At 45.7% G+C, this 22,221-nt stretch overlaps 4 protein-coding genes and 2 long non-coding RNA genes across 21 annotated transcripts in view; 3 read left to right on the top strand and 3 right to left on the bottom strand.

Annotated features, from left to right (window-relative positions):
- Window positions 1–1,438, bottom strand: part of tmem266 (transmembrane protein 266) — a 28,005-nt gene extending 26,567 nt beyond the window's left edge. The window contains exon 1 of the mRNA XM_076038048.1: window positions 731–1,438. The gene's annotated coding sequence lies outside the window, so the exon portion shown is untranslated. The remainder of the gene's footprint in view (window positions 1–730) is intronic.
- A 1,186-nt stretch (window positions 1,439–2,624) lies between these two features.
- Window positions 2,625–4,132, top strand: nrg4 (neuregulin 4). 3 transcript variants are annotated; one of them, XM_076038182.1, is made up of 5 exons: window positions 2,625–2,745; window positions 2,945–2,973; window positions 3,048–3,141; window positions 3,254–3,406; window positions 3,521–4,132. In XM_076038182.1, exons 2-5 carry the CDS (start codon window positions 2,964–2,966, stop codon window positions 3,591–3,593), a joined length of 330 nt encoding a protein of 109 aa, XP_075894297.1. In that variant the 5' UTR covers window positions 2,625–2,745; window positions 2,945–2,963; the 3' UTR covers window positions 3,594–4,132. The 3 variants fall into 3 exon arrangements, with proteins under 3 accessions (XP_075894297.1, XP_075894295.1, XP_075894298.1); XM_076038180.1 differs by having other exon boundaries at window positions 2,667–2,833; window positions 2,934–2,973; XM_076038183.1 differs by having other exon boundaries at window positions 2,693–2,735; window positions 2,934–2,973.
- Window positions 3,620–9,327, bottom strand: lactb (lactamase, beta). 2 transcript variants are annotated; one of them, XM_076038164.1, is made up of 6 exons: window positions 8,894–9,327; window positions 7,993–8,083; window positions 7,422–7,612; window positions 7,017–7,335; window positions 6,748–6,913; window positions 3,620–6,241 (listed from the first exon to the last, which is right to left on the bottom strand). In XM_076038164.1, the coding sequence occupies exons 1-6, from the start codon at window positions 9,245–9,247 to the stop codon at window positions 5,716–5,718; spliced, it is 1,647 nt and encodes a 548-aa protein (XP_075894279.1). In that variant the 5' UTR covers window positions 9,248–9,327; the 3' UTR covers window positions 3,620–5,715. The 2 variants fall into 2 exon arrangements, with proteins under 2 accessions (XP_075894279.1, XP_075894280.1); XM_076038165.1 differs by having other exon boundaries at window positions 7,993–8,059.
- Window positions 9,085–10,198, top strand: LOC142896485 (uncharacterized). The gene is made up of 2 exons (XR_012928357.1): window positions 9,085–9,223; window positions 9,318–10,198. It is a non-coding gene; the product is annotated as an uncharacterized LOC142896485 (long non-coding RNA).
- On the bottom strand, window positions 9,596–20,964 carry tpm1 (tropomyosin 1 (alpha)). 13 transcript variants are annotated; one of them, XM_076038173.1, is made up of 10 exons: window positions 20,710–20,961; window positions 20,193–20,318; window positions 16,675–16,808; window positions 16,334–16,451; window positions 15,390–15,460; window positions 15,104–15,179; window positions 14,333–14,395; window positions 14,165–14,234; window positions 13,422–13,500; window positions 12,222–12,449 (listed from the first exon to the last, which is right to left on the bottom strand). In XM_076038173.1, the coding sequence occupies exons 1-10, from the start codon at window positions 20,821–20,823 to the stop codon at window positions 12,446–12,448; spliced, it is 855 nt and encodes a 284-aa protein (XP_075894288.1). In that variant the 5' UTR covers window positions 20,824–20,961; the 3' UTR covers window positions 12,222–12,445. The 13 variants fall into 13 exon arrangements, with proteins under 13 accessions (XP_075894290.1, XP_075894289.1, XP_075894286.1 ...); XM_076038168.1 differs by lacking the exon at window positions 15,104–15,179 and adding an exon at window positions 14,543–14,618 and having other exon boundaries at window positions 20,710–20,958; XM_076038172.1 differs by lacking the exon at window positions 20,193–20,318 and adding an exon at window positions 19,827–19,952 and having other exon boundaries at window positions 20,710–20,958.
- Window positions 15,456–16,470, top strand: LOC142896484 (uncharacterized). The gene is made up of 2 exons (XR_012928356.1): window positions 15,456–15,700; window positions 15,796–16,470. It is a non-coding gene; the product is annotated as an uncharacterized LOC142896484 (long non-coding RNA).
- Window positions 20,965–22,221: the final 1,257 nt, after the last annotated feature.

Genomic DNA, 22,221 nt, shown 5'->3' with positions numbered 1-22,221 from the left:
CTGTGACAGTTTGCGTATACAGAAGCAGCAAAGAAAGCAGCTAATTAAAGGGGCATCAGCAGAGAGGTGAGGACTCAGCATTCACGGCCTCTGGAGACCACAGCACAGTAACACAGCGAAACACACATTCAGAGCCGTTTAGGATAAATCAGCACTGGTCGGTCGAGGGCCAAGATTCTCACTGTAGTGCAATTAAAAAGAAAGAAAAAGAATGTGCTCATTTGCATGAAATTCATGGCAAAACTTTGCATAACTTTTTACCGTGAGCGAATGGTTAATGTGTCAAACACGGCAGCATCATTTTCTACCAGGATCACTGGCTGTGAGGACAAAGGCGTAAAGGTGTGAAGGTGTGTTTGTGTGTGTGTGTGTGTGTGTGTGTGTGTGTGTGTGTGTGTGTGTGTTTGTGTAGGTGTGTGTGTTGTGCGTGTGCACGCGAGCGTGTGAATTTACTGCAGAGCAAACTATTTGTGGACACACAGAAATAAATAAAAGACATGACACCATGGACACTTCACGTTCACTCCGTGCAAATTAAGAGATGAACAAACAGGACACACACACACACACACACACACACACACACACACACACACACACACACACACACGCATACGCGTCTCGCTCACTAAATCGCACATTTCTTCACCCCGACGGAGCTCGAAGGCCACACAATCTCAATCTCACGCGATCGGCGCCGAACGGAGAAGAAGCACAAAGGCACACTCACCTCTCGCGTCGCCGCGCTCTACATTGTGCAGAAGTGCGCTCGTGACTCCTTTGCCCTCGCAGTGGCGACCGTGATATCTGCCTTGTCGCGGATGCCGCCGCTGCCGCTGCCGCTGCCGCTGCCGATAGTGGCGCTGGTGCTGGTGGTGATGACGGTGATGAGTGTGAGGGCAGTTCGAATCTTGCTGCGTGTAGGCTGCGACCTCCCCCCCACCACCCCCTGAAATGTGCGTTGGCACAGAGGAGACGCTTCGGCTCCGGGAGGACAGCGCGTGCACGTCGAAAACAGCGAGCCCGGACCGCGAGCAGCAGCAGCATCCTTCGGCGGAGTCGACGAGGCTGTTGGTGAATCAGGCTGACGACGACATGTTCGTGGCGGGGTGGGGTGGGAGAGAGGGGTGGGGTGGGAGAGAGGGGTGAGGTGGTGGTGGTGGTGGGGGCGGGGGGCGGCGATGCGCGGTGGTTGCGGGGCTTCCCCCTCCTCCCCCCGCTCCCCCAACTCCGCAATCACACCGGGGACTCCGTGCGGCCGACCATGGAGGGGAGCTATCCAGGTGCTGAAAGAGGGATTCCAGCGGCTGCAGATGTTGGGGGGAGCGGGGCAGCAGAGGGAGAGAGAGAGAGAGAGAGAGAGAGAGAGAGAGAGAGAGAACACACACACACACACACACACACACACACACACACACACACACACACACACACACACACACACACGAGACACTGTCACTTTGTCTCTCTGTATTGAGTCGGTGAAGATCAACACACTACAGCGGGGGAAGACGCACGCGCTTCCCCACGGTGCCTCCACTGGATGCGTCCACATACAGGAAGAGAGATGAAAAAAACAAAACACTCACGCATCATTTCACCTCTCGAGCTCCTCGCGATAACGACCCGCCACCAACGTTAAACAAGAGAATAGAAAACATCCGCCAATGCTGCGTCTGTTTGCTGGCACTTTGATTGGGGACCAAACGACGACTGAATCCGGTGCATGACACGTGTAAACGGTCCCGGCAAATGTATCCGGGTTTCCGTTTATCGACATTCAAATAGGGGTTCCAATACAACACGCAGGAAGTTCTGAAAGCTTCAAAGTCTAGAGGCTAATTAAATAGACATCATTGATTCCATACTGAATATTTAGTCAGGATATTGAAAACGTAAATTCTATTTTGATCTGCAATCAAAAGAAAGGAGCCCATTATTTAAATCTTCAAGTGTCAATCATTTCTAATTAAGTGTGAAGACATGAATCCATATTTTAAGGAGGAACTGACCAAGATTGTGGACTTCCTGGCTATTTATCGTGTATCTACGACTCAAGCAGGCGGCTTTACTTGGGCCCGTGCACTCTCGGCCAATCCCTGTTGTACTTGCACAACCACCAGAAGAGGAAATCAGGAAATCAGTAAAAATGGTCGGGTGATGACTCATCTAACGGTACGCAGCACAGTGCAGTAATTATTACAGGAGCCTGTTGTCTTCTGAAGGCTGGAAAAAGTTCCCACGATTCCATGCATACTTCCTTTGCATACCAGTCATTCAGCTGTGTCTCACCTAAGCCAGATACAATCGGCTCACATGGACAACAGGTAATCTGCTCAACTGCTCGCAGCCTTGATGTCACCGTGCAAACACACCTTGCAGCAACATCGCCTCAATGGAAAATACTGTCAGCCGCGCCGGCCCGCGAGGTAAAAAAGTGTCAAAGACGACACCCAGCGAGACATTTTGCCCCGCTGATAACGCTGCGTGTCATTAACTGATACTATTTGCGGCCACACCAAAAAATGACCTACAATCAGTTGCTAGTACCCTGACGTTTAGCTTGCCATTTACAATGTGGACAAACTGCAATCACAACATTTTTTTAGAGCGAGGGAAGAACACGCCCATGGCGTCTTCTTTAACAAAAAGGAGCACAAAGATACTTTGGAGCGTCACTATGACTCACCTCAGGAAGCTGCACTGAGAACCAGAAGCTTGGATTTCACGAGCTGGTGAGGACACGTTTTTGATCGATTCCGCCGAGTGGGTTTTAACTGCGAGATCACGGCGCTTGTCAAATTTCAGAAAGCTGCGCTGACACCGAACTCAGGTGGGTCTAATCGCTGGTGTCTGAACTGTCTGTAACGTGCATTCTTTGGAAGTGGCATTACTTTAATTTGTGGCGTGATGGGTTTTTCTTGTGCTTTTAGGAAACAGAAAGAAAAAGCAACGATTTCCAAATGATGGCTGGTGAGAATGCTCAGCAGATAGATGATGATAATGTGGTGACAGCCCTTCCTTGACATATATGACTTTGTGTTTAGATCATGGAGAGCTCTGTGATGGGCAAGATGCCACCTATTGTATGAATGGAGGGACCTGCTACAAGATTACAGCCATGGACACACTCACCTGTGTGTAAGTGACCTCTAAACCCCAAAATATTGATACAACACACACCGACATCAAAACTAAAGTGGCTCATGCGCAAGCGTCAACACTGCGTTCTGCTGTCCTTCTCTCCCGTCAGATGTGAAGAAAGTTACAAAGGCAGCAGGTGTGAGCAGTTCCAGCTCTTCAGCAGCTCCGACGGCGCGGGACAGGCAGGTTTAATGGCGGCCCTCATCATTGTGGGTCTCCTCCTCTTAGCGATGCTGGCAGTGGTCGTCTACTATATACGCAAGTGAGGATCGCACATTGAAGAATTGGCAAAATTCTCTTTACGTTGAACGTGCAAAGTGTCGATGCAAATGTGACGCAATGGCCTTTTGACGTTGGACCTCTTGTCCGCTTGCAGGAAGCTGAAAGCCAAACAGCAGAGCCAGCAGCACACTCAGCAGCCGTACTGGAAAGTGCAATCCAGAGCATGACCTCCCTTCTGGTGTGTTGTTGTCCCCCGCCACGCTACCGCCATTTGATTGAGGGCTTGGTGGGATGCGTTGTTGGACCTGGAGATGTTTTTGTATAAGACTGTGATAGACCAACTGACTAGAGGAGGACGGCATTAAGCAAAGCTGAGGCGGGCGCGCGGCTGTTAATCCGTCGTCTCTTGACATCTCTGAATTCCACACAGGTCAAGGAAAGCTGCTCAAATCCCACACAAACAAGGTGTGAAACGCGTGTGAGTGGGTGGCAATTGAATCACACCGCGCACGCTTGCCTTTTTACGCACAGTTGGACTTTTGTCTTACTCGCGTTGAAAGAAATACAACAAAAAAGAAAAAGAAAACACATTTCAGTCCCTGTGCGTTGTTATAGAGGTGCCCACAGCACGGCTTGGGATTGTGTTTAAAAAAAGAAAATGTAAAATTTTATTCTAAATATTAAGCTGGAACTATTCTTCTGTACATTATGCTTGCTACCAATATTGTAATATTTAAAATAAATTATTGGCAAAATAATGATAAAACTGTGTTTGCTCATCTATACCGGATCATGTTTGAGGTTTCTGTTAAACCACAAAGACTCACCCATCGTTTTCTTTTTGTAAGAAACCTGATGGACGAGTCACTGTCTGTCTGTCTGTCTGTCTGTCTTCCTGGCTAAGCCATCCTCACCTCTACCAATCATTGAACTAATGCCAAATGTAACCTCAATGAACAATTGGACTGCAATTTGACTCTTAGAAACATTCTGGATTGGTCGCAGTGACCCCACTTTTACTTTTATTTTTTCAAGTGGCGTCACTTTGTAGTTAAAAAAAAGGCCTTTTTTTTTTTTTTTTTTTTTTACTGTCAACACCAGGGAATCAGGAATACACAATGACTCTCACACACTTGGTTCTAGCACTGTGGTGTGGGAGTCTATATAATTAGAGTATCCCGAGTCATTCATCGCGCTCTTTAAATCTGAAAACAGGGCCACAGGAGATCCCAAGAGTTTTAGAATGAGAATAGCGGCATCAAATACACTATTTCAAGTCGGCGAGCTTTGGAGAGAATTTAAACTTGTGAAACTGCACTGCAGACAATCTTTCATTCAAGGGACTTCAAACATTCATCAACCATCAGCCAGAGAGGAAAAACCTGAAATTGGACTTGTGACAGCTTAGTTAGCCACTAAATACCGCGTGTCAATGATGAACTTTTCAGCAAGCTATTTCAATACAGTGCATCCAAAATAAAGAATGCAACAATTTAAACCAGCTGTTAAACCCGCACCTCCAAAGAGGAGACGGTAGGTGGTGATCTGATAATAAAGGAAATTCAACAAATTCAAGTACTTAAACCAAATAATTCAATAGATAATGGGGTTGTGGATTTGTTTGAATCAGAATTACAACAGTCATTGTTATACTGTAAACACATTAAGGAAAGTTGCGTGAAAGTTTTAGTGATGAGGGTGTATTGTGTGCAGTCCACTGCAGGACATATAAAGGGCATTTAGTCCAGTTCATTTGTTTAAGGGAAATGAAATCACAGAAATGAGTGTGTGAATGTGATAAGACAGAAGAGGCATAGCTTGTATATTATATTCCATTGATCACAGTATTTAACTGTAAATCTTATACATTATATACCTTCTAACTAAACATCATCGGTTGAAGACCCTGCTGTCCGTGGCTGCTACTGATGCTATCAGATGAACACACAACAGCGTTGCGTGGCGCTATATCCGAAGCATGAAGCAACCACACCAGAACTTTGAGAACGAGATTTATATTTTGATACTGTTTTTCAAATGCAGCGGCACATGTATCAAAAATACGTATGGCAAAGCCTGTTAAGGGAGAAAACCTCAACCCCTGGCATGAACTTTTAAAGATGACGTAATCCAGTCAGCCTGTTTTTCATGGCAGGAATGCTATGAGTGAGCTCCGCCTAGTGGTAATAAGGCTTTCCTGCATGTGTTGTAACAGAGCAGATTTGACAACATTAAAACATTTTTTCTAAAATCCAAATATAATATATATATATAATGTATCTAAATTTTCTATGAAGGTAAAAAAAACTTAAGAGATTTTCCCCACTAAATTGTTCTGTACAAGGCACTCTAAAGGCTTCTCACTCGGTCAAACTCGTGTGCAATTTTGAGCGCCGTGCCGGTGAGTCCCACAGCCTGCATGTTAGTAATGATGGTGACGACCACCCCCTGCGGGAGGACAGGGCTCCGTCCTTTGTGCTGCTCAATTTCATCGCTGGGTAGCACCAGGAGCACGCTGCTGGCCCCCACAGCGCCCCCTGTGTGCGATACGTAGTGCCTGCGCTTCCTACACTGGCCATATTTGTGCAGTTTCTCCACAACCACCCAGGCCTGGGCATAGTGTTCGTCCCTGTCCCAGCTAGATTTGGTCCTGTCAGCGGGTGCCCACAGCTCCGTGATGGTTTGGGGTTTGAGGAAACCGGGGAGCAAACCCTCAGTGTTCTTCAGCTGGCCCATCTGGTAGCTGTAGAGGAGAGCATCGCCAAAGATGAGGAGGTCGCCCACGTTGGAGAGGAAGCCGCCCCCTGCCCACTTGTAGGAGTTGTCCACGTAGGGACAGTTCACCACGCGCTTTTTCTTGTTGATATGATAATATCTAGAGGAAAATTGAAAAAACAAATAAACAAACAAAAAAATGAAGACGCACACAACAGGTGCATAAAATGATTTCTGAATATATACTGTTGCAGAAAATATTGCAATAAACAAGATAATAGTTAATGTAACTTTAAAAACCATGTTATGCCACTATTACAATGAAAATCTAGAATTAGAATGCAAGTAGAATCATTTTGAACAGCGATGGGCTAAAACATGCAATAATGCGTAAAGCATGACAAGATTAGATTGCCCACCTACACAAATTAAACAGACTGACATACAACAATAAACATAAAAAAAAAAATCACTCAGCTCTAAAAGGACAAAGATTTGCTTAATTACATAATTAACACTTGACTAAGGGTAAAGTCATTCAAATATGTAGCTATGTTTATGAATCGGCATTTGAAAGGAAACATATTCCTTAGAACTTGCACTCTGATTGGACTGATCGCCCAGCCACCGCGACAGCTTTTTGACGAGAACATCACATCCAAATACCTGCAGCGGTGATAAACGATGGGCTCGTTCTCGTCGGGCACAGTGCTGTGCATTCCCAGCTGGCGGAACATGTTCATCATGAGATCCAGGAAACGCCGTCCGGCGGCTCGCTCCATCACAGCACTGAGCAGAGTGAAGGCGTGGGTGGAGTACAGGAAGGTTGTGCCTGAGTGAGTAATTCACAGATGAGTCCTGCAGCACTTTAACTCACAACACGTGCAGCGCTTGATTTCAAAAATTCATCTCGCAGGTGGAAGTCGTTACTCTACCGGGTTCAAAGATGAGCGGGTCGTCCTTGAAGAGGTTCAAGGACTGAAGGACGCCTTCAAAGGTCTCCTTCAGGTAGTACTCTTCGTTATCAAACTCCTGTTTCTTCTTCGTCTCTGCAGCTTCCTTTTTGTCAGCGCTCTGTCCAGTTGCAGGTTTGTCTTTGTTGGAGGGGGAGCTCTTGCCTTCCTCTTTCTTTCCGCCCGGTGGCTTTAAAAGCCGCTTAGCTTTCTCGTGCTCTTCTCTCACTTTCTCCACATCTTTCTCATAGTGACGTATACCGCTCAGGTGGGAAAGAATCATGCGGGGGGTTATTGTGACCTGACAGACGAGAGCGAGTTATGTCTACATTAGGCTAACACAGTAAAAAAAAGAAATGTATTTGTCGTGTGTTCATTAAGACTTACATCCTTCCCCTCAAACTGTTTCTGAGGGAATTCGGGGACATATTTCTGGACAGGGACATCGAGATCTAGTTTCCCCTCCTCACACAGTCTCGCAGCAGCTGCAGATGTGAGCGGCTTGCTGATGCTGGCTATCCGCATCACCGTCTTTGGGCCGCATGGCACACGGTTTTCCAAATCAGCATAGCCGAATCCTTGACAACATCAATTAAAAACAAACGGGGGGGGGGGTGTCATAAAACTAATTCATGGAATTAATTTACTGCGATTTAGTTAGCTTAACAGCAAAATATAATGTAAAAATCATCAAAATCCTCTGGAACTGGAGTCAGAAACACATCAAATATTTCTAAAGGACTAGGAGATGAGGTTTTGAACATATTTTTTAATATGAATGTTGTTGCCATTTAATAATTTGAAGTTTGGGTTTAAGTTTGTTAGTAGATACAGTTTTTAATGTTGTCTTGCAGCGGTTTCGTATTGGTTTCTGGCCACGACACCTCTGTACAAGCAATTTTCAATTCCTGTCACTGTAGCTGATTCAAGGTAGATAAATAAATAGATGTGTAAAAACCTTCACTCCAGACTTGGGCGCCATCCACAGAGACTCCCACCACCACACCCGGAGCCCCGACCTCGGCCTGAGTGGCAACACACACGGAAGTCTTACAGGAGGTGACAAGCACAGGCAGAAAACATGAGACGGCGGCTCAGGGCCTCGTGTGGACGACACACTAGTGAAGTCTTCCTCGCGTCATGGCTGACAGGCTGCATGATACACACGATTGCTATCAGTAATAGTGCGCTGCCATGACGTCATCTGGGGTTGAAGTGCGAGATCAAAGGCCTTTGAGGAGGCGGGTCAAGGAGGGTCAGGGAAATGACCTCATGGAGCTGAGGGTCAATGTCAGGGCACACGCCGCAGTTCTCCGTTAGGTTGTCTGAACAGACAAAACAATCTGACATGCTGGTTTACCAGTATCATGTGGGCCCTGGTTGTTGTTGTTGTTGTTGTTTTAAATAAAAGCCTAATTCAGGGTGGGCAAACTTTTTTGACTGGTGGGCCACAATGGGTTGCAATTTTCTTTACAGGGGGGCCAGAGCAGGATCAGATGGATGGGGTGTTTTGGTGAATATTATGGGATATGTGGAAAACGTGCGCTTTAATGTCAACAGCAAATGAACAAAAGCAAAGTTACAATAAGATATGTGTCTTTGAAGCCCCATGATATTTAAAACTTTCTCTTAAAACACTTAAGATTCCTTCAAGTTCGGCGGGCCGGATTAAAAAGCTTTAACGTCCCGCATATGGCCCCCGAGCCGTAGCTTTGCCCTCGCCTGGTCTCATCGGGTTGATAGACTCATTGCGTCACTGATTGTGACAGCTCGTGCAGTCCACTCTGATCACCCTTTGACCTCTGACCCCGGACTCCAACCTAAAAGCAACTTCTCGACCCTCGGTCCGCCGCTCTTACCTGTATCCGCTCCACAAGGTCCCTGCTAACCTTTATTGCGTCGCTGTATCGCTCGCTCCGCCGATCACTTCTAACATTGTCGTCACAAAGATCGCTGGCGGCGTCAGAGCGACATTTCAGTCCCACGGCTACGGCGACCCCCAGACCTACGCCACAGATCCAAATCCTGGACCTCGACCACAGTCTGACGAGTACTGCGTTCGATCTGCCGATGCACCGTCTTTGTTGCTGCATAAAAGCAGTCGGCGGGTTGACTCGTGCTACGGCTCCATGTTTGGACAACAACGACGACTTGCGAAATGCTAGTCGAGAACTTCTGGCACAAAACCCGTAAGTGGAAAATAATCGAGACATATCACCGTGCGCCGCGTTTGTTTTCCATGTAACACTTGCTTGTGAGCTCCGCTTTCTTTCTGTCGATCAGATCACCGTCGAAAACATCGATTCAGGCCAGATGAATCGCCCCCAGAGTCACATCGAAAAAGACGGAAGGCTCCTGCTACGATGGTGATTATCTGAGACAATTCAATTCCCGTGTCAGTTTTTGGTGTGTGAAAATACTACATTTTGCTTTGTATTGTCTATCCTTCTTTTATACTTTTTATTATATTTTATTTGGTCTGGTAAACAGCCTACTCATTCAGAAAATCAATTTATTTCAGCTCAAACACACAACCAGCAGCAATGGATGGGCCCCAAACACACTTTTAAAACGTGCTTTATTTATCTTCATATTTTGTACATTTTGTATATGATAAACATCTACATTAATACAATGCTTCAAACAAAATGCACAACCAGGAGAATCAAATCATGTTATAGACACGATGAACCAATTTTGAACCGTTTTAAAAAGTCTAAGAATACACTGCAAGACATTTTCAGTCACTGCTCAATGATACAGTAGCACCATTATACTTGCTGACAGAATATGCCAGCGCATACATTTGTGAGCGTAATATCCCATGTCTTTTAAAACAAATATATCTTTCAAACTGAGAAGTACTCAGTATGTTGGGGTTTAAGCACAAAATTTTCCCACTTTGTTCTTTGGTGAGTTCATAATCAAGGTGAAGTACAATGCACCGTGTCAAAATTGATGCAGATGTAGAAAATAACCTTTGAATGCTTGGTACTTCATTTCTCCTGATGACGTATAACCAAAATGTGGAATAAGGGGGGGGGGGATTTAAGCAAAAATGCTGACAACATTTCAGGATAAAAACAGGCTTGCAAAAACAATATTGTTTCCATGTTTAGGCTCCATCGGGGGGAATGATTAAGCATTACTTCCCCTCAGCTTTTCTCCTTGGACGAGCTCTGCTGAGGGTAGGTTCGGTGCATTAGGAGAAGAATCGGGCTGTTTGATCTCCGCCGTGAGCAGGGTACAGGACGAGGGGTTCATGGTAAGCAAGGTGCATGTAAAGGAAAAGCCAAAACCACAGTGTATGTCTGGTCGGACCATGCTTTCACAAATTATTCAGTTCCATTAGGGTCTGGTCCAGCATCTGGTGCATATCGAGGTTCTCTTCTTTAGCATGTGATAGTTTTTCTGTTAGAACATCAAATGAAGAGGGTTTAATCTTACACAAGCAAGCAGGATTTCGTAGGCTAGTTATCTTGGATTATTAACCAGCATTGTAACCACATAATTAAGATTTTTAATATATAGTTTGGGTGCTCAACAGCAAAAACCTTCAATGACAGCAACACAAGCGGTACACTGATTTAATACACACAAGCAACTGTGTAAATGGTTTGTAGTCTGCAGCAAGAGCCCAGCAGTTAATAAAAACTGACTGTACAATCATATTACTTTGAAAGGCAATTAATAATTGTTGATTGTCAATACACTGCATTAATAATGCATTTTAAAAACTTCAATTTCAGGCAACGGAGGCATCGTGCTGAGACACAGCAAACGTAAGAGATCACAATCAACTCATCATAGACACACTTCAAGCAAAAATTCAACAAATAATGAATTTAACCATTTAATAAAATTTGTTCCCATTCAAGGCCACGCGTAGTTCGTTAGTGAGAAGCCGTTTATTCTCAAGTTGTTGGTAGAGGCGATCTTTGCAGTCAGAGAGCAAGTTGAAAAAAAGAGAAAGGACAGCAAATCAGAGGAAAATAAGGATAGACCCAGAGCACTTCCTGTCAAGACTTACCTGCATAAAAGTGCATCAGCAGAAATAGTTCTAAAATGCACTGACAATATATCCTAGTAAGGAGGTGTGTTTTCAACTCCTAGAATTCAGCATTCAGAACCGCCTGACACGTGAAATGACCAAGTAAAAAGCACAATATGGGACTATAAAGTGATGCTGTTTATCATCCCTGAGTGATAATATCCTTCTGGACATTGTCTGACAGTTAACTGCTGTTTAAAGTGCAGCAGATGGAATAACCATGCTTTAGAGCAAGAGGTCTTACGCATTTTATTTTAAAATATCAAGGCATTATTACAAATGTATTATTATTTTTTGCAACGTAGCCTAACAAATGTCTAGTTTTATGTTTCAGCACAGAGCAACAAACATATGATGAAACCCTTCATTTGTGATTGTAAAGAATGTCTTGACAGAGGAAAATACTGGTTCTAATTTGTTTAGGACGCACATGCTCCTGTTTGTTAAAACCTAAAAAAGAACTCTTCTTCTGATTTCTGTGTATATTTTTTGGGGACTGATGAAATTAATGAAAACACTAGAAAGGAGGCTGCAATGCTATTTTTATTCAACTTTATGACAGGATACTGTGTATCATACAAAGCCCATGTGTTGAATCACTAACAGCCCTGTCATCCATCCACTTAGCACATCTTGCATACTGTTCTGTGTTCCTCTATTACGTTCCATGACTTTACTTTCCAATGATCTTCCAGTTAATCCACTCTAACACATGTTCCCGCCAGTTCTCGTATCTATCCAGTCAACTCCCCCTGTCACAGCGCTCTGTGATTGCAAAGTGCTTGCACGCATCTGTATTTAATGCTGAGGGAGATGACATATCGGCTCAGATTTCAGTCGTTCAGTCGAGCACCTATGGATGCCCTAAGGCCTAGGTGTTTGTTTAGCACCACTGTGATATACCCCAACATCCCAAACAACACAAAATAAATAAACAGGCCATCTAAAACTAGAAAACTCACTCAGGAAAAGCAACTACAAGCTTCTTTAGTGGTGTATATTAATAGAGAAAGAATAAATTAAAAGCATCCATAATAAAGAAAATAAAGGCTTCCTGGCTGTTATTAGAGCCCCTTGAAAATAAAAAGAAATTGAAAAGAAAGAGAGGGGACAGAGAAAAGAGATACAGCCTACAGAGAAGGAAGGGTATTTTATTTTTTCGTGTTTTTTACATGTGGCAGAAAGACTCTGGGATTCTGTACAAGAGATGGGAAGCAGTGAACTTGCACATGAGGATGGAAACGTCAGGTGAGAAGGAAAGCAAAGACAGATGGGGTAGGGGGAAATGAAGAGAAGGCTGAAGAGAGCAGACAGAGGCCGCTCAGTCGGCAGGAGACGTCTTTGATGAGGTGTAAAAAATTTATCTGCGTGGGAGAGAAGAAGTATAGTGAGCCGGGCAGGCTGATCGGGGCCCTGATGGACATTTTCGACGTGCACCGGAATAACAAATAGAGTAACCACAAGACCTTCTCTTCTGCCTGCTAAAATAAGGACTGCAAGTTGCATTTTGAAAATGCAATTTGCATACTCTCGTTAGTCTCCAAAAACAAACCAAACCAAACCCAACCAAAAGAAAAGAAAGTTAGCGCCACTGTGGGCCTTCACTCACGGCGGGGTTAAAGTGCAGCAGTTAACCTTTAAGGAAAACAGGGAGCTACAAACACACAGACGGGCCTGTCTTCAACACGGAAGTAGGCCGTGTTAGTAAGGAAAGATTGAGGGGACTCTCACAACCTTCAGGTAGCTCGAGTCAATTGAACCACCTCAAACGCTTCTGTCATACAATCAATGGTGTTTGAGAAAACATGCAACTTTAAAGTTGTGTGAATATGTTTTCAACACTCTTACACGACAAGATGGATACAACAACTCGCCATTAGTACTTTAAACAAATCCACCGGTACAATTTAGTTTGGTCAGCTGAGAAAAAGTCAGCTCATGCTGAGGTGTGTTCATGCATTACTCCAGTCCCCTTTTTACAGTCTATAAAACACAACTGGTACCGAAACAAAAGGCGTCATAAAGGAAAACAACAACCACAACAATGAGGAAGTGGAAGGTAAAACCCTTAAAAGAGGGAGGCAGGGTGACGGCAAGCTGACTTCAGACAGATAGACGCAGAAAATACCACAACGTCTGTTTGCAGAGTCTCAATTTTAAGACTGGACTGCACACGGCTGCCGTACGTTGTTTAGAACGCGGTAGGAGATGCAGCACGTGTGTCGTTTATCGTTAGCAAAGGAAAAATATAGAGGGCGGGGGTAAGGGGAAGGTAACAGATGCTGGAGTGGGAGGAGGGGGAGTCACAAGCAGACACAGCGAGTCGAAAAAATTACATGGAGGTCATGTCGTTGAGGGCGTGGTCCAGCTCCTCGCTGATGGCCTTGTACTTCAGTTTCTGGGCATACAACTCGTCTAGTGGTGGGTCGAGTGCGCGGGAAAGAAGGAGAGGTGGGAGGAAGTGCAAGGGAGAGGGCAAAGGTTGGGGAAAGAAGCACATGACGAGGGAGGTGGAGAGTGATGTGTCAAGACGCCGTGACCGGCGGACGAACCAAAGACAGGAAAAGAAAGAAAGAGGAAATCAAAATGAAGGCAGAGAACGACAGAGGGTGCAGCAGAAAAATGTGAAACAGGAGGTGGTTTCTCTCTTTGCAGAATGCGGCTCTCAGTCCTTCAGCCCACACTATGTTTTAACACCAGAGGTGATTTTGGCCTTTCTTCTCAAACTTCAAAAACAAATCAACAGTATTTATGAAAGTAAGAAAGAACTGAGTTGAGAAGAGATGAAATTCTTGAGGTGAAGTTTAGGCGCAAAGCAAAGAATGAGGGCGAGAGAACTACTTTCATTAATCCGTCTGTGCTCTTACTGACGGAAGCCCTAAGCGGTCATGTCTTCCTACAGTGCTTTCCTCCGTTTTATCGAGATAACAAGCTAAGCTCCTTTCTCCTTATCTTGTTATCTTGGGGAAAACTGAGGGGGGTGGTGGTGTATGAACACTCGACCGCTGAGGACTTCCGTACTTGCTGGAGTTACCGACTCTTTCGCTCTTTCAAAATAAAGGTCACAAAGAAGTCATACCTTCCAGGTCGTCGATGGTCTTCTCAAGCTTGGCTACTGATCTCTCAGCAAACTCAGCGCGAGTCTCAGCCTGTGGTGCGGGGACAGATTGAGGATGGAGTTCATGTGACGCAGCCCAAAAACAAACAATGACCCTGGACGCTGGATAAAGGGACGGTAAAATTTCACCTCTTTCAGTTTGTCGGTGAGGACCTTGATCTCCTCCTCGTACTTGTCCTCCTTCTGTGAGTACTGTGGTACAGAAAACACATTGATACATGTGAGCCACGCCAACTTTCAGTGTTAATTCAATGCCGTTTTCATTAGCTACAACTGCAGTGGAGAAATGTGGCTCCTCTGGTCTTCAGTCTGATGGGCAGCTGAGGGGGTCTCACTTACCTTCTCAGCCTGGGCCTCCAGTGACTTCAGGTTGTTGGTCACAGTTTTCAACTCTTCCTCAAGCTCAGAGCATTTGCTGAGTTGTTAAGACCCGGGGGTTGATTTTGTGAAGGGAGAAGGAGAGGAAGGAGAAAGGGGATGGAGGGAAAGAAAGGAGGGAACGAGGAGGGGACACAGAAAGGGCGGAAGAGAGGTAAGGAAGAGGGAGAGAGGAAACAAAACAGGTGAGAACTACAGGGTTTAAAACCACACAGAGGGAACCCAAAGTACCTTCAAAGTGCCTTAACAGAGCAGGAGTGTGTGCACAAACTGACAGCAGCAGGTGAGAATAATTTGGCAAATGATTCGTTGCATTTGGAGATAATCGTGCTTTTTCTCAAAGCCTCATTTTCTGCGCCATCTCTGCCATGTTAGAAGCGTGAAAAAAGGCAGTGTGAGAGAAGACAAGAGAGTACAGAGGTGCGGGAGAACGAGCAGAGTGAGTGAAGGCTCGGCAGCCAAGGAAGGGTGAGCTACTCGCCAAACATAGACAGTGTTTGTGTCAGTTGCTGTTGGTAGTACCTGGATCTCTTTGGAGCACAGAGATTTGAAGCTTTGCTCCAAAAGCCTGTGTTCATCCTCCGCTCTTCGAACCTCTCTGTTAGTGGGTGTGGCGCACGCACGCAAGCAGAAAACCATTCAGACCACAGAGAGCATGCAAATACAGTCAGCACATAAAGTCAAGCACACTGCTCAACAGGAAACAAGGCCAACAACCGTGTGTGTGGAAGCGCCAAAAGCTCTGGCTGCTAACGTCAGAGTGTGCACGGAAGTGGATTGGGCGCGCTCAGGCAGTGGGACGTCTTACCCTTCTGAGAGCTCAGCGCGCTCCTCTGTGCGCTCCAGGTCGCCCTCAATGATGACCAGCTTACGGGCCACCTTTAGGTGCAGCACAACAAAGTGTTACAGCTCTGCCAGAACTGCTATATATATTTTCCCCATGCAGCACATCTGTTCCCCCGGACCCAGAACAGAGGTTCCGACAACTCTTAAATTCTCATTGGTCGGTGGAACTGTGTTGAGAAAGCGACCATCCAATGAGTGCAGGGTGTTGGGAGCCACGTTAGGCAACAGTTTGAACCCTGCGACGGAACTGAAGAGGAGGAAACAAAAATAACGGCAAGTGTTGCTCAACACACCAGTGGTGCCTGAAAGTGACTTGCCCAGTCGACAGATTCAGGAGGGAAATTTCATTTTAAAATTAGCAACTTTAGAATCGCTCAAAGTGAAGGCAATTCCGGAGCAAGAGGATCAAATCCTCCCAGGCGAGTGGTGGAAAGGTTTGGCCAGGGTCCAGGGTGCTACGTCTAGACAACTACAATATCACTATGTGTAATGTGGTTGTGCAGGATGTGTGTAATATGTAAGTTGGCAAAACTTACACAATTAGGATATTTTAGTAAAAATAAAGAAAAATGGTTAAAGCTAGTTGACCAAAGTATGCCTAAATAAAATTATAGATGTATGTGTGTGTGAGTGTGTGTGTGTGTAGAATGTAAAACGTATGTGAGTGATTAAAAGGGGAATTTCTTGAAAAATGCAGTTATTATTTTCCACTTATACACTAAAAAAAGAGTCAATGTTGTTCAAAAATGTACAAAAATGGAAAATGTTTGTATCTGCTTTTCAAAACCACTTCAACGACCATAAGAGTTTTGATGAACGGTCTTTCCACTCATGTGAAATAAGAGCCAGCGCCAAAGCAAGTTGAGCGCCGCACAGAGTATTCTGTTTTGGCAAGGACAAACTCGCCTCCTCGTATTTGCGGTCAGCCTCCTCAGCGATGTGTTTGGCCTCTTTAAGCTGGATCTCCTGCAGCTCCATCTTCTCCTCATCCTTCATAGCCCTGTTCTCAATGACCTTCATGCCTCTGAGGGATGGAGAAGAGGGGGGGGGGGGGGGAACAAACAGTCAGAGGTTTCTCACATCCGTAAACCTGAAAAACAGGCTTGGGTATGCTGTCCACGCTGCGGCGTCAGCTCATAAATCTCGACAGAAGTACGCGGACAGTGTTGTTGGGGTGGGGGAAAAAAAAAAAACCCAAACATCCATGAGAGCGCTTGACTTCGTCAACGCCACTCGTCTGGACGCACCTCTCGCTCTCGTCAGCGGCCTTCTCTGCCTCCTCCAGCTTGGTCAGAGCCGTGGCCAGACGCTCCTGAGCGCGATCCAACTCCTCCTCAACCAGCTGGATACGCCTGTTAAGGGAAGCGACATCTCCCTCAGCCTGAGGAGAGACACCGAGAGAGGGTCAGGAGACTGTGGAGGGCAACATCTTCAACACAAACCCCTGGAGATCACACACACATACATGTCAGCCCAAAGGATTTACAGTAGGGTAGATGCAACTGTTGATTTTAATCATGAGGAAAATGTACTTTTGCGGTCTTCTTTAAACAAAATAAACTGCTTTGCTATTGACCAACTGCTTTTATCTTATTAAATATTGCGGACCAGACTGACCCGATATCTGCTCTCCAGCCCAGTGAAGAGGTGCCCACCTTCTTGCTTAAGCCCCTGCCTCTAAAATGTCTGTGCACACCCCTGGTTTCATGCCAGGTTGCTGATTGTAACATTGGATACCATGAGAGTTTTCCTTCTCTGTCCACCTGTTGGGAATAAGCCTCTCAGGTGGCCCCGTTGTGATCATTCACAATAACAATTTCCCCAGCTGACAGAAGGTAGAGCGCCTCACCTCGACACCCTGGAGAGAACATTAACAAGGATCAACCCAATGGCCCTGAGACTATTACAGGTTAACCGGCTGCACACACGCTGCACTGCTAATCGCAGAGTAGACTCCCTGCATGGATCGCACCTGCCGCAGGGATTTCAGGCTCACTTCATCTGTTTTCATGCTGCTTCATGTCAAAGGGTCTTAAAGTGTGAATGTTTCTTTTCTCCTGAAACTCATGCTGCTGTTTATTCTTTTGACACGTTTGCACTGCGCAGGGAAAGGTGAGCATTGTTCTGGAAATGAGAGTAAAGGTGGGCCACTGAGGTCTGGCCAACCCCGTTACACCTGCAGCTCATGCGCACTGCAAGGGTCAAGGTGCGCATAGGAAATGGCTAATTATCTGTAACGACCGCAATACATCTTTCTCTTGTCGACAACATAACTTATTTAATCATACGGATTAATCTTGAACGTCGCAAACTGTCGATTCACCTTTATACAGAATCACGACTCCTTCACGATTTCACACCGGCTGGCAAAAACCTGTTGTCCTTATAAGGGCAAGCGAATGAACACCAGCTCACAGTGACACATTCAAAACGCTGTCACTTTTTTTTTTTAAAGCTATGACTTCCTGGTTGTACTGCATGCTTCTATAACGAACGGAATGACTTCCACGAGAGCGATTTGAAACACACTGTTGCGTTAAACTCCGCGGACGCACTCCCACACACACACACACACACTCCCATGTGCACCTGCGTTGGCTCGCGCTCGCTTTGACCCGGGCACCGTCGGCTTAATGTAATGTGTTCACCTCCAGCAGTAAAGCTAAGAATAGCGAGATGTTCCTATACACCGTGATAGTATGGTGGCGTTGTCAGAGCGTGTGCCCGCGCAAAGCTCCGTCGCCAAGCAGCACAAAGAGCTGCAATCTCAACCCGGGGCTCCATCTCTCCAGTGGAGGGCCCGGCACACAGAAAAAGGAGAGGCTACATGAGGAAGATGTGTTACAGTAATAAGACATGATGCTATGTGGCTATTAAAAAAAAAAAAAAAAAAAAAAAATGCTTACTTTCCCCCTGACGCTCTTCTCCGCCAACAACTCCCTCTGTAATCTCTCCGATTTCTCCTCTGCGCAGTCCGCCTGCTCTTGCAAGAATTTAATCTTTCGTTTGACGGCGTCCAGCGACGTAGCCCCGGTCATTGTTTATTCTAAAACTATTAATTGTTTCCGAAAAAAAAGGGAGAACGATCCCGGAATGTTATTTCCGATAGAACGTGAAGCTGCAGAGTGGCGTCTAGATTGCGATGCAAACTGGTGCGTAAGGTTTCTGAAGACGCACCGTGCGGTGCCACTGCTCTATCCAGGAAGTGCCGCTGATTTTTTTTTTTTTTTTTCTTAGAGTAGATTTTAAGTAAAATCATTTTCTACCGGGTAGAGAAATATTTGAGCCGAAGTTTATGGGAATTTTCAAATTATTCCACGTTGCCATCAATGAAATGGCGAATAACTCGATGCTACACATTTTAACCATTTTATTGACAAAACGATCCCATCGATACTAATCTGAGGGAGCAACACCGCCATCTTCTGGCCAATTACGAACAATGCATACGATTGCATTATACGAGTGCAGTAACGTTTTTTTTTTTTTTTTTTTTTTTATCGGGCTGAAAATAATGTTATTTTTAAACGTTTTAAACAATACCAGTGACCCCTGAAGGAAATAACCGAAAGGAAAAGAAGATCAATAGAGGAATAAAATCTGACACAACAGCATCATGAAAGTGAGAAAAACAAGCGTTCTGGTGTCCAGCCCAGTTAAAGTATTTTTGCAACGGTTTTTTTTTTTCTTCTTTCTAGAACCGTCAGCCACCGCACTCAGATGCAACACGCGCAGTTTGGCCATTTAACTTTTTTTTTTTTTTTAAAACTACGTTTCTTGTTGAGCTTAGAAAAAAAAAGTAAATAAATTAAAGTGGCACTGTAATAATAATACAATTAAAAAAAAAAACAACTTGAAATGGCCATTTGGGAATGTTAATTGTCTGCAGCTATTTCTTTGAAACCAGGACGCGGCAGGGACACGTTGATGGAAACATTGTTTTCCCCTCCTCTGTAAGCAAAGAGCCCAGCCCGCAGATGTGGGCTCTATCTTGACCATATAAAGTAGTGGGCTATATTTATCCGGGAGCATTTTCTCCGCTCTCATTGGCACACTGAGTATAAGAGTATTTTTTCCACTGTGAGGAAGACTTCCTTAGACATGAAAAGATAGAGTTGCTCTCACTGTTTAAGAGACAGGCTACTCTACCAAATGAAGAGAACTGACAGAAGTTTATGTTTAATTACCAGGTTGTGTTTCTTTGGGCAAACATGTAGGTGCGTGTGATTAATGACTTAATATACAAAAGATCATCAGTAACATGAACATCTGCAGCACCAGAGACGCTGCCGCCGATAATGCGTGCTTTGACAGAATAGATGGAGAGTGGGCAGACAGTGATGGGGAGATGAAGGTGAGGAGGTGCGGTGATGCAGGAGCGGTGCCCTCGCTTACTTACATCGGCGGCTTTCTTCTCAGCCAGCTCAAGTTTCTCCTGGGCATCTTTAAGAGCCTCGGAGTACTTGTCCAACTCATCCTCAGTTCCCTTCAACTTCTTCTGCAGAGCTACCAGATCGTCCTCAAGCTGAGGCCGGTTTCGGTGACGCGCAAGAGTTTGTCACGGGTGATCAGGCAGGCAGGAGGAGGAGGAGGAGGAGGAGGAGGAGCGTGTGCGCGCACGCAGGCGCGAGAGCGACAGAGACAGACGCACGAAGACACACGGAGACGCGCGGCACAGTGGACAGGACAGGACAGGACAGGACAGGACAGGGGGAAGAGAGAGGAGAGAGAAGTTAGCAGAGTCCGTGCAGGACAGTGCGCGCACCTTGGTGGCGGTCTCCTCCGCGGCCAGCAGCTTCTCCTCGGCGGTCTGGAACTCCTCAAACACTTTATCTCGCTCGTCCTCAGTAATGCGCAATTTCTTTTCCATCTCTCTTATATCATCCTCTAACTAAACACGCATGCAAAAGACACCGTTAAGTTGATCAGAATATCAGAATGGGAATGCATTCAATTTGTTTTGGGCTAAAAATCGCAACATAACATATATTCAGATTTAGCTGTTGAACACCAGCGAATGGCAGCGGAGGTAACGATAACTGACGAGCTGTAGCTTCCAATAAAAACAGCAAAGGGTTAATTAATTCATAATTTAATCCTTTAACCGATTCTATTGGTGACAGTAATAACCCGTAATTAGGCTGAAGGTCCGTCTGCCCTCCTAAAGGTGGTGGTCGCCACTCTTTAGTCTTTGCGGATGACTGAGACATCCCAGATTTCTTTTCATGATATTTTTGTTTAAATAAAAATAATAATAACAACAATAATACTAGTCTGCCGACCTGTTTGCTTCTGTCCTCTGCTGCTTTCTTGTCTGACTCAGCCTGCTCAGCTCTGTCCAAGGCATTCTCCTTGTCGAGCTTGAGCATCTGCATCTTCTTCTTGATGGCATCCATGGCTGTTTATTGCTGTCCGGGCTGCACCGACAAACAGTAAAAAAAAGTCCAAAATCAAACCCGGGGAGAGGCGAGAGGCGAGAGGGGCGTCTGTCCCTTACTGAACGCGAAGCTGGAGTGCAAGCTCTGCCTCGCTGTGCCCTGTCAAATATGTACTTTCAAGTAGGGGGGCGACTGGATTCCTGTGGACATCCAATACTTTTTTGGAGGAGGCGTGCGCGGGCACCCGGGCGTTCTGTGAAAGGATCTGCTCGGCGATTCGTCGTCCGCAAACATTTGACTTTTGATACGCCTTTATATGGGGTGCAATGGACGAGCAGGCTGCTCCCGAGGCAGGGCTTCCCACTTGGAATGTAACTCAAGTCATTTGGCTCGTCGGGAAGGCGCAGAAGACGCCGGTATGAGCACATCGTTAAGAAAAAAATGAAAATAAAAAAAAATAAATAAAAAAATCTGGGTGACACCTTTTTAAAACTGAAAGTATGCGTGCTTCTTTGTTGAGCGTCTTTGAGTGAAAATGACCATAAACCCCATAAACGCGGGGCATGTTTGCCTGCCATGTCAGTCATGCTTTCTGACCCCCTTCACTTCTTTACCTGACCTCTGTCACAGGCTGGCAGTGGGATCGCAGGCAGCTGCAAAAACACTTTGACAAGGATTGTGTCAACTTGCAGCTGCAGGTGTGTTTGTGTGTGAGCCAGTGTGTGTGTGTGTGTGTGTGTGTGTGTGTGTGTGTGTGTGTGTGTGTTTGTGTGTGTGTCAGGGTGAGTAGGTGGGAGCAAGTTCCTCTCGGAAAACTAATTGCCAGTGGGCCCCGTGTGAAAGAGATGCCTACGGTAAGCCCCGGGTGGCATTGTTCACAGTCTGGGCTGGTCTGGGAGGGGGGTGGGGGGGGGGGTGGGGGTGGGGGTGGGGTGGTCGAGGCAGGGAGGTGATTACCTGATAATGTATCGCATATCCTCCCTGCAAACTGTTGATGTGCTGCCCAGCATCCGGCCGGCCAGGCGGGATGGTTTTCTACAGCCGACCTCATGTACGGCAGCTTAGTGGTGGACCGGCTCGCATTTAAGAAATGGCGAACGCTTCACTAAACGGGAGAGATATGGGAGCAGCAGATGTTAAAACGGGCTGATCAGTCGAGGGGCAGAGCAACCGGACACAGCAAGGATCCTCAAGTCTCCGCAAAGATTTCTCAAGGGTATTTTTAGTAGTGGCCTCTCTTTCATACACCTGTTTTAGTCTGTAATATGTAGACTCCGTGCCAACAGCCCCTGAGGTCTGATGCCATTAGATATGAGCCCCAAAATAAGTCTTGCCCTACCCTTTGCTTGGTTTTTATATACATTATTGTTGCTGCACTCCCATGGGACTGCCTCACTCTCGGAGCAGACAGACTGC

Source organism: Nelusetta ayraudi, unplaced genomic scaffold, assembly GCF_046127955.1.
Source record: "Nelusetta ayraudi isolate G7.1 ecotype Tasmania unplaced genomic scaffold, CSIRO-AGI_Nayr_v1 ptg000053l, whole genome shotgun sequence".
Lineage (NCBI taxonomy): Eukaryota > Metazoa > Chordata > Actinopteri > Tetraodontiformes > Monacanthidae > Nelusetta > Nelusetta ayraudi.
Note: the sequence above shows the minus strand (reverse complement) of the source record. Positions and strands in the feature narration are given on the sequence as shown.

Bases quoted from the DNA above. Each gene is read 5' to 3' on its own strand.
- tpm1 (XM_076038175.1), bottom strand. From the start codon at position 20,823: ATGGATGCCATCAAGAAGAAGATGCAGATGCTCAAGCTCGACAAGGAG. The intron at 16,452-16,674 runs GTGCGTCCAGAC...TCCATCCCTCAG, and splicing joins GCCGCTGACGAGAGCGAGAG to AGGCATGAAGGTCATTGAGA. The intron at 10,446-14,164 runs GTATGACTTCTT...ATGTTCTAACAG, and splicing joins GACCATCGACGACCTGGAAG to AAAAACTATCACATGCTAAA.
- nrg4 (XM_076038182.1), top strand. The intron at 3,142-3,253 runs GTAAGTGACCTC...CTCTCCCGTCAG, and splicing joins ATGGACACACTCACCTGTGT to ATGTGAAGAAAGTTACAAAG. The intron at 3,407-3,520 runs GTGAGGATCGCA...GTCCGCTTGCAG, and splicing joins GTCGTCTACTATATACGCAA to GAAGCTGAAAGCCAAACAGC.
- lactb (XM_076038164.1), bottom strand. From the start codon at position 9,247: ATGTCTCGATTATTTTCCACTTACGGGTTTTGTGCCAGAAGTTCTCGA. The intron at 7,613-7,992 runs GTTTTTACACAT...GATGTTGTCAAG, and splicing joins CGCCCAAGTCTGGAGTGAAG to GATTCGGCTATGCTGATTTG. The intron at 7,336-7,421 runs GTAAGTCTTAAT...CTCGTCTGTCAG, and splicing joins AACAGTTTGAGGGGAAGGAT to GTCACAATAACCCCCCGCAT.